At 44.5% G+C, this 15338-nt stretch overlaps 1 protein-coding gene across 2 annotated transcripts in view; it reads left to right on the top strand.

The window, feature by feature from the left end:
* CFAP61 (cilia and flagella associated protein 61) overlaps positions 1-15338 on the top strand; it is a 384193-nt gene that overhangs the window by 146981 nt on the left and 221874 nt on the right. For both annotated transcript variants that reach the window (XM_066386991.1, XM_066386992.1), the window contains exon 14: positions 1221-1360. In XM_066386991.1, the coding sequence (XP_066243088.1) occupies positions 1221-1360 (140 nt within the window). The remainder of the gene's footprint in view (positions 1-1220; positions 1361-15338) is intronic.

Genomic DNA, 15338 nt, shown 5'->3' with positions numbered 1-15338 from the left:
GGGACTTCTGCATGCCAGGCCGATGCTCTACCACTGAGTGATGGTCAGAGCCTTACAGTTAGATTTTATAAAATTTACAATTGAATAGGTAGATTCATATTCCCAAGTTGTTCCAAACATACGTAAGACTTTTCCAATAATTGAATTCAATATCAGTTTTTAAATTAAAATTAATCAAAATGAAATAAAATTTAAAATTCGGTTCCCTTGTCTCACTAACCACATTCCAAATGCTCAGTGGCCAGTGTGGCTGCGGGCTGCGGTATTAGTGCCAGATCCGGTCAGTGGCAGCTTCAGGATATGTGGATCATTCTGTGTCTGCTAACTAAAGCCACTGCCCAGGTTAAATATGCCCTTAGATCTGGTCACCCAAATGGGATCCTTTCATGATAGAATACACAGACATTTGATCATGTGTAATCACAGGATTTTAGACTAGCAAAGTCGTGGAGCACCAGCCTCTTGTCTCACAGTGCCAGTTAGTAGGCCCAGGACCTTGTCTGTGACACCATACTGCCCCCCTTACTCCCCTATGGGAAGTGAATGAGGAAGGGCACGTGTCCTATGACTAAAAATCTACTTCTGCACCTGACCAGGCAGTGGCGCAGTGGATAGAGTGTCAGACTGGGACACAGAGGACCCAGGTTCAAGACCCCGAGGTCGCTAGCTTGAGCACAGGCTCATCTGGTTTGAGCAGAGCTCGCCAGCTTGGACCCAAGGTCACTGGCTTGAGCAAGGGGTTACTCGGTCTGCTGAAGGCCCACAGTCAAGGCATATATGAGAAAGCAATCAATGAACAACTAAGGTGTTGCAACGAAAAACTGATAATTGATGTTTCTCATCTCTCTCCGTTTCTGTCTGTCTGTCCCTGTCTATCCCTCTCTCTGACTCTCTCTCTGTCCCTGTAAAAATAAATAAATAAAATAAAAATAGTCTTCATTTAAAAAAAAAAAATCTACTTCTGCAAAAGAGCCATGCTGCCTGTGTCCCGGTTCCCAGGGTTAATTTATTCAGGTTTCAGCCACTCTCTTCATACCCTTGGAGTTGCTTAACCCTGGAGCTTTCTGTGATCACTCCCCACATCACAGGGAAGTTTAACTTGACCACCCTCCGCTTTCCATGTCTCACTCCTGTCTTCCTGAGTGCTTCACAGCAGGAATTTGTTCCGTGATACATGATTTCTGATGGTCTTTCCTTGTGTCCTGCTCCAATCATTTTAGGACAAGAACTTCTGCCTCATTTCCCTGCCGCATCTCACCCCTGAGTTTGTCCTTGTCCAGAACTTTGTGAAGCTGGTCCCCTTCAGCAACTGCACCCTGGACCAGGATCTGTACGTCTTCCATCGGGCCGGGCTGCTCAAGTAAGTGACCCACGTTTGGCCAAAAGACTGCGTGAAGTTACAAAAAAAGAATGAGGCAAGGAGCTCCCTACCTTTTTAATTTTAATGATTTAGTTTCTAAATTGTCTTATTAGCAGAGGGGTTAATCAATACATTTAGGGACAGAGTCATACTGAGAGGTTACTTGTCTAGTCAGATATCAAAACAATGCCATGTTGACAGAGTCTATGGACAGAACAATGCAACACAAGAAAGTCCCATCATGGGCCCGATATAGTAAGAATTTAGAGAGGTATGTGTCTGTGTGTATAAAGGTATATCTAGATATGTACAATATATATGACAAAATTCCGGTCACAGCAGTGGAAAAAGGAATGTTTATCCTGTAAATGCTGGTACAAAACAAAGATAATTTTTTTTGTCCAGAGACAGAGAGAGAGAGTCAGAGAGAGGGATAGACAGGGACAGACAGACAGGAACGGAGAGATGAGAAGCATCAATCATTAGTTTTCCATTGCACGTTGCAACACCATAGTTGTTCATTGATTGCTTTCTCATACGTGCCTTGACCGCGGGCCTTCTGCAGACTGAGTAACCCCTTGCTCGAGCCAGCGACCTTGGGCTCAAGCTGGTGGGCTTTTTTTGCTCAAACCAGATGAGCCCTTGCTCAAGCTCGCAACCTCAGGGTCTTGAACCTGGGTCCTCTGCATCCCAGTCTGACGCTCTATCCACTGCGCCACCGCTCGGTCAGGCTAAAAATTTTTTTTGATAATCTACAGAAAAATAAATTTCCAAGTAGTTGAAGAGTTGAATATACATATTGAAAACATAAAATATTAGATAATATACTGTGATAGGTTCTGTGCTAAATTCTGAGAATACAGCAGTGAGCAACACACAGACATGTCGCAGTCCTTCCAGAGCTTATAAACCCGTGGAGGTAAGCCTGCACCAGTGGTGGGCGTGACGGCAATGGAGACCCGGTGCTTGAGCAGGTCTCATCGGGCGCGGGAGCCAGCCAGTCGGAGGAAGCTATCTGGAGGAAGAACGTTGAGTGCCAGACTGGACTGTGAGTGAAGATGGAGCTTTGTCATGTTTCACAATGGGGAAGTTTATTTTTAGAACACAGAAGAAAAAATTTAAGATTTTTATTTTATACTATATAATGTTTTATGAACCACCATAATTTAATTAAAATGCAACTTCTCTGGTCTGTTGGCTCAGCGGTAGAGCATTGGCCTGGCATGTGGATGTCCCAGGTTTGACTCCTGGTCAGGGCACACAGGAGAAGCAGCCGTCTGCTTCTCCACCCCTTAAGTAACCTAGACCTCCACAGGGAGAGAAATGCATGAACCCCACAGACTAGAAGGCGACGTGCAGGTGTAATGGGTGCTGGCTGCCACCCAGTCCCGTCCGCTCAGGACTGAAGAATGGTGTTTCCCAGCTGCAGGGTATGTGAGCCCCAGAAGCTTGAAGTTGGGTCCCCATGAAAGAGGTTGCCCTGGACTGATGAGAAGGCCCTTTCCATGGCAGCCTGCACCCAAGGGCGAGCCTGTGTGTGTTGAGGGGGCAGTAGAAATGGCAAACAGCCATCTGCCTCAGGAGGAACAGCTCTGCGGGGTCTTCCCAGGGCCACAGCTCCCTGAGGGATAGCTGGACATTTGTTATGACGCCACTGCTTACAGCCCAACTTCTTCCTCTGCTTCCTCTGCTTCCCCTGCTTCTCTCACTCCTTGCAAGTGTGGAGGGTCCCAAGAGCTCACCCTAATCCAGATCACCGTGTGAGGCTGCTGCCCAGGGAACCTGCCCTATGACCCTGGAGAGGGTCAGTGGTTGCCCCCGGGTGCTAGTGCAAGCATCATGCGTGATTTTTAATTTTCTTCCTTGCATTGCCTAAATTTTTAAATTTTTCTTCACCAAGCTTGAATATTGTCTAGGATTCTTCTGCTGACAAGTGGTAGAAATCCATCAAACTGGCTTAAGTAACTGGAGGCATTAGGGTGCAGAGAAAGTAAGAATTCCAGGGCCGTGCTGGTTAATCAGAAAGCTGGCCCTGCTTGTTTTGTCTTTTCCATGGTGACCCCTGCCCAGATTGGTGCTTCCTCAGCGGTTGCAGGTTGGGTGCGGTAGCGTTAGACCTTTTGTCACTCCAAGTCCAACAGGAAAAGAGCGGTGGGTTTGCCTCTTTTTAGGAGCTGCAACAAGGCCCAGGCCCGTTGGCTCAGAGATAGAGCATCAGCCTGGTGTGTGAAAGTCCTGGGTTTGATGCCTGGTCAGGGCGTGCAGGAGAAGGGACCATCTGTTTTCCCATATTCCCTCCCCTTCTCTCTCTCTTTCTCATTCTCTCTTCCCCTACTGCAGCCATGGTTGGTTCCAGCGAGTTGGCCCTGGGTGCTGAGGACAGCTCCATGGCCTTGCCTCAGGCTCTAAAATAGCTCATTTGCAACTTGGTTGCTGAGCAGCAGAGTAATGACCCCATATGGACAGAGCACTGCCTGGTCAGGGTGCAGGCGTGAGGCTGTCTCTCTGCCCCACCCCTCACTTAATAAAAATTTAAAAAAAGGAGCTGCAACAAAAAAGTCAGTATGCATCTCATTGGCTCAGATTGGGTTCTGTGCTGTCCTTGAGCTCATCACTGGGCCAGAGGCTGCTGATTGACATCACCTAGGTCTGTTTCCAAAGCTCGGGTTGGATAGGGGAGGGGTATACTGCTGGACTCAAATCTGGGGGAATTTCTGGATAAATGGGCAATTGAACTACTCCCCACAGCTCTGTATTAGGACAGGACCACCTATCTATAGAGAGTGAACAACATAACTATATATCTTGGCCCTGGCCTGTTGTCTCAGTGGATAGAACATCAGTCCAGCATGCAGAAGTCCCATGTTCAATTCCTGGTCAGGGCACACATGAGAAGCAACCATCTGCTTCTCTTCCCACCCTCTCCCCCTCCTCTCTCTCTTCCCCTCTCACAGCCAGTGGCTTGGTTGGTCCAAGCATCAGGTTCTGAGGATAGCTCAGTTGATTTGAGCATTGGCTACAGACAGGGGTTGCCTGGTGGATCCCAGTCAGGGTGCATGCGAGAGTCTGTCTTTCTATCTCCCCTCCTCTTACTTAAAAAAAAAAAAGTATATCTTTTATAGCAATATAATCAATACCTTGAATTTTCTTTAATTTTAACTTTTCAGTGCTTTCTTATTCTTTCAAAATATTAAAAAAAATTAAATTTACTTTTTGAGCGATAGAGAGAGAGAGAGAGAGAAACAGCAATTCGTTTTTCCACTTATGCATTTATTTGTTGTCTCTTGGATGTGCCCTGACTGGAGATCAAACCCACAACCTTGGTGTATCAGATGATGCTGTACCAACTGAGCTACCCAGCTAGGGCTTATTCTTACAAAATATAGAACTCATCAAACTGTGCATTTAAAATGAGTGCATTTTATTGTATATAAATTAAACCTCAACAAAGTCTTTGTTACAACAAAGGGATTGGTGAAGTAGATTCAGAGAGCTTTCTCTATAGTTATTACGTCAGCCTTTTTAGTGAAACTTTGAGATACATCCTAAATGATCACTTTATAGTTAGGGACTGATTAAATGAGTTTTGGTGTGTATATTTGGTACATTACTGGGCAGTTTTGAAGAACTAAAAATGGATCTGTATGTCCTATATGGAATGATGTCTAGGATGGTGTCCTAAGCAAGGAGTTAAACAGTCATAGTCATGGTAGTAATGGTAATGACAGCTTACATTTATAAACTGTTTATAGTGTTTCGAGCTTTTTCTTAATCATTTTTCGTGTAGCAGTATTCACAGTGACCTGTTATCTAGGTACCATTATTATCATCCCTGTTTCACAGGTAAGGAAACTGAGACTCAGAGAGGTTAAGTAAGGAGTCCAGAATGCACACAGCAGAAAGTGGCAGAGCTGGAACAGGGGCTAAGGCAGCTAGCTACTGGAGCCAGTCCATAGCCCCTCACACTGTGTTAGTGTACAGGTGTTGTAACAGGGATTTGAGCCAGACGGAAGTCTGCCTTGATCACACAGCAGTCTGGACTTGACCTGGTAGTCTAAGGAGAGTAGCATTTCCCCCCCATGACATTGTCCAGGGACCCAGGTCCTTCCTCTTGCTGCTCCTCCATCTCATAGAGTATTCACCTAACACCTGCATAAAGTGTGTGTGTGTGTGTGGGGGGGGGGTGTCTGTGAATTTAGATGGGAAGAAAAATACATTTTAATTGTCCTAATCTCTAATTGAAATTTAGTGTGTCCTTCCATTGTGAATGGAGGCAACAAGCCGCAGAAGTATTAGCAAAACCATGACTTTGTAACCAATAGAAAGCATGGATGTTTTCATATCACATTACAGTTGTTGCAGATATCTCAAAATATGTGTGCTCACCCTACTTGAAAATATTAGTATATGTTCTCAACCAGGATTTGTTACTCAATGCATTAATAAAAAAAACACAGATATTACTAAAACTCACATTAAAAAATATTTTGATAATTATATTTCAATGTAGCTTGTTGATTTTACTCTATACATTTAAAAACATTACTTGGAGATGGGATCCCGAGCAGCAGCAGACTGTCAGAGGGGCGATGGCACACAGAAGGTTTAGCCCACTGCCAGAGTGGGCTCTCTTCCTCCTCCTGCTGTGAGCAGGCTCAGAGCACCAGAGCACATTTCAACCCACAGCGAAGTGTGGTGAGAGAAGTGGAGGGAAGTCCTTTCCTCTTATGGAACTTACATCACTTCTGTTCATAGTCTGTGGTCAGAAAATCGGTTGCATGGTGCTACCTAGCTGCAAGGGAGGCTGAGCGACATGTCAGTAGCAGGTCAAGCATGTGCCCACTGAAAACTCAGTTCATTCAGTTAAAAGGATGGGGATGGAACATACCATGGGACCATGATATCTACTTTTTTCTTGCATATGTTAGAAGTTCTAGACGGGTACACAGGACTTTATTAACTTTACATACTTCTGGGGAGCAGGACGAGAAGGCTGGAGTGTAGACATGACTTTTTACTTTATCAGTTATGTTTGATTATTTTCACTAATAGACTATTTTTTAGACAGTTTTAGGTTCACATCAGAATTGAACAGAAAGTGCAAGGATTGCTGCAAACCCTTCTCCACTTCCACACACAATTAACATCCCACATCAGAGTCACACCATTTGTCACCATCGATTAGTTTACAATGACTCATCATTATCAATCAAAGTCCAGCCTGCGTTAGGGTTCACTCTTTCTGCTATACATTTTATGGGTTTCGGCAAATGTTTCCATCATTATAGTATCATACAGAGTCGGTTCTGAAACTCCTCAGTGCTCCACCTTCTCCTCCCCCCCTCCTTTCCCACTACCTCTGACGGCCACTGACGTTCTCACGGCCTCCGCAGTTGTGCCTCTTCCAGAATGTTGGCCAGTTGCAATGGTTTGTTGTGTAGTCTTTGCAGATAGGCTTGTTTCACTTAGGAATATACATTTTAAAGTTTCTCCATATCTTTTTATGGTTTTACAGCTAATTTCTTTTCATGCTGAATAAATAATATTTCATTCTCTGGATGTACAATAGTTTATTCATCAATCACCTACTGAAGGACATTTTGCTTACTTCCAAATTTTGGCAATTATGAACAAAACCACTATAAACATTAGTGTGCAGGTTTTTATATGGATGTAAGTTTCCAATGCATTCAGGTAAATAGTAAGGAGCACAATTTTGGGTCATATGACAAGAGTATTTAGTTTGTAAAAAACAGCCAAGCTGGCTTCTAAGGTGGCTGTACCATTTTGCATTGCTACCAGCATGAATGAGAGTTCCTGTTACTTCACATCCTTGCCTGCATTTATGTTGTCAGTGATGTGAATTTTTGCCATTCTGATAGTATAGTGCAGGGGTCGGGAAACTTTTTGGCTGAGAGAGCCATGAACGCCACATATTTTAAAATGTAATTCCGTGAGAGCCCTACAATGACCCATGTACGTTATGCATTATTCAATAAAAATTTGGTGTTGTCCTGGAGAACAGCTGTGATTGGCTCCAGCCACCCGCAACCATGAACATGAGCGGTAGGAAATGAATGGATTGTATGTAATACATGAGAATGTTTTATATTTTTAACGTTATTATTTTTTTATTAAAGATTTGTCTGCGAGCCAGATGCAGCCATCAAAAGAGCCACATCTGGCTTGCAAGCCACAGGTTCCTGACCCCTGGTATAGTGTTACCTTGTACAGTGGTGTCTTGCTTTAATTACAGTGGTGTCTTGCTTTAATTTGAAGTTCCATAATGACGGATGGCGTGGGGCATCTTTTCATATGCTATTTGCCATTTGTATGTCTACTTTGGTGAGGGGTCAGTTGCCTATTTTAAGATTGGGTTATTTCTCTTTGATTTTTAAAAAATCACAGGTATGAATTACTTCTATAATATAAAATACAGTTTTGTATATACTGAGACTTTTGATTTTGTTCTGACTCAAGGAGAACATTTACTAAAGCGTTCTTTCCCCCCTGTGCGTCTGTCAGTAGGGTGCTCCGGAGCCCCTTTGTTAGGACTTGAGCTCCCAGTGAGTAATGCATACGAGGCTGGAGAGCAACCAGGCAACCCGAGAGCAGGAGCCGGGCTTGGGTCTGCCCATAGCAGTAGCCTCGCCCTTAGTGGCTTAACTACTTCATTAATGTTTCTATTCTTTTCTTTCACACTCTCCCTTTTTAGTGTGAACAAGTAATACCTTTATTAAAAGTTAAACCTACATTTTTGAGCAATGAACTTTGCCTCGATTTCAGAGTTGGTCGCAGCAGCGTCCCAGCTCTTCTTTGCAACCATTTGCAACGTCAGTTCTGTTTTTAAAATCACTTACATATAAAGTTGGCGCACACCATGTATACCTGGGCTCTCTTCTGAAAAATTAAAGGCTCACAAGCTGAAGTCATTCTGTGCCTTTAGAAAATCATGATCTTTGTCACTATTTCCGCCGGAGTCTTCATCAGGAACCTCCCTCTGTTCCTCTGTGAACTTTGTCGCCAACCCACCCACCACCCCACGCCCGGTTCCCAACCCGTCTGTTCTTGTAGGTCTGAGCTGGTACGCTTGTCCCACACGAGCCTGTGCTGTTCATGTAGGGAAGACACCCCTCCAACCCACAGTTTGCCACGATCATGGAATATCCCTTTTGTGAACATGACAGTGGGCCCTTGTTTTACAGGGAAGATCTATTCTTTAATTATTTTCTTAGAATTCTAAGCACAAAGAGCTTTTTGGAGCTAACAAATTTAATAAGAAATGACAGTTTTCCTGTCAGAATTGCTCAGCTCTGATGTGATCTTGAGAACTGCCTTCATTCCTTGGCTTTCTCAAAGCCCCAACCCTGGGGTCCCCTCACACAGCTGAGCGGGCTGGTACAGGGTGGCTGGCCAGAAGACGCCCCTAAAGACAAGTGAAGGAAGGGCAAACTGACACCCTTACATCCATCCCAGCAATATTTGTATTTTTAAAAATAACGGTTGTCTGACCAGGCGGTGGCACAGTGGATAGAGCATCAGACTGGGACGTGGAGGACCCAGGTTCGAAACCCCAAGGTTGCCAGTTTGAGTGCTGGCTCATCTGGTTTGAGTGCGGGGTCACCCAAGGTCGCTGGCTTGAGCAAGGGGTCACTTGATCTGCTATAGCCCCCCAGTCAAGGCACATATGAGAAAGCAATCAATAAACAACTAAGGTGCAACAATGAAGAACTGATGCTTCTCATCTCTCTCCCTTCCTGTCTGTTGGTCCCTATCTGTCCCTTTCTCTGTCTCTGTCACAAACAAACAAACAAAACAAAACAAAACATGGTTGGTATTAAACAATGAATTTGGAGGAATTTCATATCTCACAAAATGAAGTTGAGAAGTGTGAGTGTGGGGGTGACCTCAGAGAAGTGCTGTTATCACCTCACTGGGTCCCCGGCCGCAGTGATACCCAGAGTGGCACTGCCATCACAGGCCATCTCTCACCCCATGGCCCGCAGCATGCTCTAAAAGTTTCCAGATGTTTACATAATCCCTGCCTGTATGGACACTTATACCTTGGCCTAGGGTGCCGGGGTTCCAGATGCAGTGCCAGGTCCTTTGTAAGCAAGGCCCCATGGTGACACACCCTCCTTGCGTCTGTGGGACTCAGGCTTGGCTCCACAAGGGGTGTTCGTCCCTGGTGGCCGAGAAGGCCTCCAGGCGTGGCTGGCAGCCCTACAGAACCCTCGTGGGCCAGCACCTGGCCCCTTCCTGCCCCAGAGCATGTGGCCCCTTTTCCAGGTCACCTCATCTTTACTCGAGGGGAGTTCTGCATTTCACACCATGTTCGGTTCTACACCAAGTGTGGTCCAGGGGTCAGCAGCATGTCTATCGAGAACTTGTTGAAACACAGAGTCTTGGACCATGGCTCTGGCCCTGGCCCCGGCCCTGGCCTTCGCCTTGGACTCTGTGTCAGCCCAGGAAGCCTGTTGCTAACAAGCTCTGGTTGATTTTCATGCACATGAAGCTTGAGAAGCGCCGGAGGTGCTTCTGCATTTTGTGAACACTTCCTTCTGTGGAAGAGAATTGTGATTCCATCTCCTTCCTATACAGGCTTTCCTGTAACTGTGTAAATCACATGTACTTTATTTTAATTTTTTTTGAACAAGATTATTTAATGGTAAAATATTTTCCTTTTTATTGAATTTATAGGGATGATACTGGTTAACAAAATTATACAGTTTCAGGTATCTAATTCCACAACACATGGTCTGCATGCTGTGTTGTGTGTTTATCCCCAGAAGTCAAGTCTCCACAGCTACTTTAAACCTTTTATTATCTGTTGAAGTATTAAGACCTCTGTATTACATGAATAGTTCCTTGGGCTAGATTTTAGAAGGATATATATATATGAACTATGACAATCTTATGGATTTTTATTTACTTATACCAAGTAATGCTTTTAATTGCTCTCATCTCTCTCTAATTTTTGTCTTTTTGTACACCCTCTCTTTAACTGTGGTTTTCTAAAACCACCTTTTAAATTTTCAAAACCTAGATTATCAGTGGGAATGCTTATAGTCAGTGTGGCTTCGACTATAGGGCATTTATTGGCTCACATAACTGGGGGCTTTGGGGGTAAACAGGGCTTTAGGTTTGAGTCTTTGGGGTCCTGGTCTCTTTCCTTTCTCCGCTTGGCTTTCCCTGGTACCAGCTGCAGCCTGACGTGGGCTTCCATCACGTTGGCCAAAGGCTGCTGCCTCTGGGCTGCCGTCCAGAGGGGAGACGGGTTGAAGCTGGGGCTTTCTTTCCCAGAGGCCCCAGCGCACCCCCTCCATTCATCCAGTGCCTGATAGTGACTGCACTGTGTGCACCAGCCTCCGTTCCGGGTGCAGGGGAAGCAGACAGAAATCCTCGCCCTCACTGGGCCTGCATTCTAGCTAGAGGAGAAGACATGAATAAAGGGAAGAGATCAACTCTACATAAGTGAAGTGGTTGAATGAAGGAAGACTGGTGCGGGTGTGAAGGGAAGGAGGTGGGCCGGGCCGTGGGGGCCCAGCCAGGCCACGGGACATCCACCCCTACTTGTTTTATACCATGGTTTTTAAAATATATCATTTTCTTCCATTTTTTGCTTCACTTCTCTTGACATTTGGGTTGAATTGTTCTTGCTCTTAAGTTTGATTACTTTAAATTTCATGACCTCACATTCTGGTCTCCCACTCATTCTTGTTTTTCTTCCCTTGGGAAATTATGTCTGTGATTGTCACCTGGCCGCTGGCCACGCTGGTGAGCACTGGGATTCTGCACTCCTTCCACTGTTAGCTGCCTCTTCCTCGCTGTCAACAGATGCCACGCCGAGTCTCCCTGTCGTTCCTCTTATGACTGCTGGGCTTTGAGGAGAGAACATGTCCTAATATTTATGTCAACCTCCATTTTAAAGTGTCTTAGGTAAAAAAAAAAAAAAAATGTTAACACTTTTTACTTTTCCATAGCGGTCTCTGGGATGTTTCCAGACTTAATATGGGGTTAGAATGTGGTGTAAATGATTCTTTCTCTCCTTTATCCTGCTTGCCCATCTCAGCCCCCACACTGGCTTCTCCTCCCTCTTGTCTATTCATGAGTGGAGGGCACATCTGGGTGACTGAGCCGCTCAGTCCATCTTCCTGCCCTTGCAAACCATGCTTTTCTGAAATTGGCCATTTTCATTTGGGGGACTATGTTTCAAACTTTGTTGTGCAACTAATATTTATTGTGCTAGAAATTATTTTCTATGAATAAATATTTATTGCTAAGTTAAATCATACCACCAGTTGTCAGCTTTGCTCAGTAAACAGAAATGCCCTTAGGTAGCTCTCTTTTCAGTGATTTCTCCCCCGTGAGGGTTTGTTTCCTTTGCTTTTCTTTGGGTGACTCCCTCCCCACTTCTGTCAGTTCTCCCAGCACGGCACCATGTCCCTGCTCCCGGCCTCTTGTCACTGGGAGGACTCAGGGCTCTGGTGCTTCTCGTCGGCCTCCTTGAATAGAACCTTGCAGAAAACTTTATTTTGTAGTTATTATTTTGCTTTAAACTGAGATACGGTGACTATTGACTTGTCCTGTATTCTGTTACACAGACCACCCTTTGAAATTCAGGAGGACTTAGACAGCTTTTGCTTCCTTTCTTCATGTTTTTTTGATTTACTGTCATCAAATAATTGCTCTGCATCCTGCAAGGCTGAGCGACTACATATACAGACAGCTAGGTCTCTAATACAATTCATTCAATTTAGGGTGGAAAATTACCTGTTAAGTCTTTTTTCTTATGCTTTTATATATAATTTTTTGTTTTGTTTATGTGTGGAGTCTTAGTGAATACCATGTATTCTGATCTTTGAGGCCAGAGCCCCTCAAAAACAGGAAAAGAAAAACTCTTTTGTGAAGTGGGTGACCGAGGCTGCAAGATTTTCAAGACCCAGTAAGCAAGGGCTCTGTCAGTTGTTCCTAAAGAGGTGACATTTCCTGAGCAATGGAGAGTTTGGTCATTCAGGTATATCAGAGAGCGGAAGTGTCAGAAAGAAGTGACCAGGACACGCGAAGCATTCCAGGGAAGGGTTAGGGAAAGAGCCGTGTAGGACGCCCTCGGAAGACCTTGCTTTTTCTGTTGATGGAGGAAGCTGCATGGACGGGTAAGGAAAACCACAGCTCATCTCCCCTCTGATGCAAGGTGGCTCTAGAACCCTATCTGGACCCTTGCAAAAGGCGCAGCTGCACCCTCCTGGCTACTGAGTACGTGTTCACTTCCGAGGCTGTTGGGTAAGGTGAGATGAGAACAGGTAGAGGAAGAGGAAGTTCTTCCTGATTATATGTCCTAGGACACAGGAAGGAGCCCAGAGAGGTTATAACGAAAGAATGAAGATCAGAAACATTTTATTCTAAAGTCCTGGGCAGAGGAAAGGCAGGCTCACTTAGGTCTATCCAACGAGGCCCGCCATCTTCTGCAGTTCTGCCCGGCTAAATCTGGGTAAAGAAACATTGAAGTGGACTTTGTCTTTTTGGATACTTACTTATAGCACATTACAAGTTTATTCCACAGAAGGTTTGGTATCATTTTATAAACCTGCAGTGAATATTCTTAATCTTAATGATTTATCTGAAAATATGGCACAAAATAAAGATAGCTGCTTGCTAATTTGACAATAAATACTATCATTTTTTGGTGCGTGCATGTGTGTATGATGCCTATATATATATATATTTTAAGATAATTTTAAGTAATGATCACCACATATGTTTAGAGTAGAACACTAAACCTTGTTTTGAGTTCATTTTATTTTTTGAAGAGCTGTCTGTAGCTAAAATGTAGATCAAGGTCTCCATAACTGCCATTCTGTTTCTAACTCATAGACATCGTAGACTTTCGGGGATTTCAGAATTGCTTCCCAGAAGTCGGTTCTGGAATCAATTGAAGGTCAGGCCCGAGGGCAGGGATTTGGGTTGTTTTGTTCCTCAATGGCTCCTGGCACCCACAGCTCACTGGGCTTGCAGCAGCTGTCATTGATATCTGTGACGGGCCCACTGAGCCATTCTTAATAAAGCCATTTCAGGAATTGATTTTTAAGGAATGTATTTTAACTGCAGACCTATTTCTTACGCATATTCATTTTTTACATTTTTCTGGATGCTCCTGTCAATTGCTATGTAAAAGCAATTAGGACACCATGTACCTGTTGCCACATCTGTATTTCCTTTTTGCTGGCCACAGGTTCCCATCATCCCATTCCAGATAAAGACAAAGCAGCATGCACACACTGGCCACTTGCCTCAGGCCCCCAGTGAAAAGGTCACCTGTGGAGTGAACCTACATTCTGCCTTCTGAATGGAGCTAAAAACAATGGAAAAATAGCTCTCAGAGGCAACAGCAGCCTTGACCCATACAAATACAAAGTTAGCCATATATGTAATTTTAAATGTTCTAATGGCCACATTAACTAGAAAATCAAAAGGAAGTAGGTGAAATTATTATATTTATTACTTACCTCCTGTATTAAATCCAAAATATTGTGGTTTCAACATGTAATCAATATAAAAAAGTATTAGTGAGATATTTTACATTCTTTTTCTGTTCCAAGTCTTTAGACTTTCATGGGCATTTTGTATGCACGGCACATCTCAGTGCAGAGATGGCTCCACTTTCCGGGGCTCAGGAGCCAGGTGTGGCTCTGGATGGAAGAGTAGAGGGGACACAGCATTGCTGCTGCCCTTCCTCCCCCTGAAGTCTGGGAACAAATGAAGACTGTGAAGTGTCTCGACGACTATAAATAGCAGAGACTAGAGCCTCACAAGCTAACACAAAGTGGTTGTGTTCCCTAATTGATCATTGAGTTCCATGGACAAACTGGTGAAGTAATGTTGCTGTTTTGTGATCCTTGGCAGTAAACAGCCCCCACAGCCCAGCAAACGTGCACTGAGCACTACTGCTGGCGAAAGAAGGCCTGGCCTTTCAGAGTGGACCATGATGTGGTCTGATCTCTGAGGCTTGCATGGGGAAAGCACAGGCTAGCATAGTAGACATGCAAAGGTGTCACCTGTGCAGTCACTCTGCTGATCCCACAAAGCACTCTTAATAACCCCATTGCAGCATTCATCACCTGTGGGAAATGGTCTCTGGCATCTCCATGCAAGCTGCAAAATTCACTCATTGAACAGAGATTCACTGAGCACTTACTACATGCCAGGCATTATTCTAACCATGGGGGTGCAGCAGCAGTGAGCATGGAGACCGAAACTGTTATCTCCATAATGTTTTATTTTAGTGGGAGGAGACAAAAAGGAACAGGATAAATAGAAGGTAGGGAGTGCTGTGGAGAAAAATAGAGCAGGTAATGGAAGTGTCAGGATTTCCAAATTTTTAATAGGGTGGTTAGGGTGAGAGAGGCCTCGCTGAGAAGGTGGAACTTGAGCAGACACTCGAGGCTAAGGTGTGGAACAAGGCTTGCACCTCTGCTAGAGAGGAGGCAGAATTCCCAGGAAGAACTCTGATGAGAGAGTGTGCCTGGACTGTTTGGGGAGGGGGGGGGGGGGAGGCCTGTGAGGGAGGCAAGAAGAGCCAGAAGCCAACTACGTGGAGATGAGTCAAGAGAGATACCCCAGAGAGGAGGTGTGGGGAGAGGGCTTTTGGTCTTGGCCTCCGAAAGGACTTTGGCTTTTCCAAGGAATGAGGTGGGAATTGTAACTGGGGTTCCCAACCTTGAACCATCTTTACTTTCATGAAGCTTTAATTGAAATCTAGCATTTCCTTCCATGGCAAAAGCAGGCAACAAACCACAATAGGATCAATAGCCCCTGTAACCTTCTCTTAAATTGAAAGAACAGGCATTTTCCTATTATATTACAGAATTGCATATATCTACAAATATGACCTGTGGTTTATGCCTACCTACACAGCATTAGAGCACTACTGAACCATGTTATTTAGTGACTCTCATATATTGTAATTTATATATTTTAT

This window comes from Saccopteryx leptura, chromosome 5 (genome assembly GCF_036850995.1).
Source record: "Saccopteryx leptura isolate mSacLep1 chromosome 5, mSacLep1_pri_phased_curated, whole genome shotgun sequence".
In the NCBI taxonomy this organism is placed as follows: Eukaryota; Metazoa; Chordata; class Mammalia; order Chiroptera; family Emballonuridae; genus Saccopteryx; species Saccopteryx leptura.
This window is presented reverse-complemented; position numbering and strand designations above follow the sequence as displayed.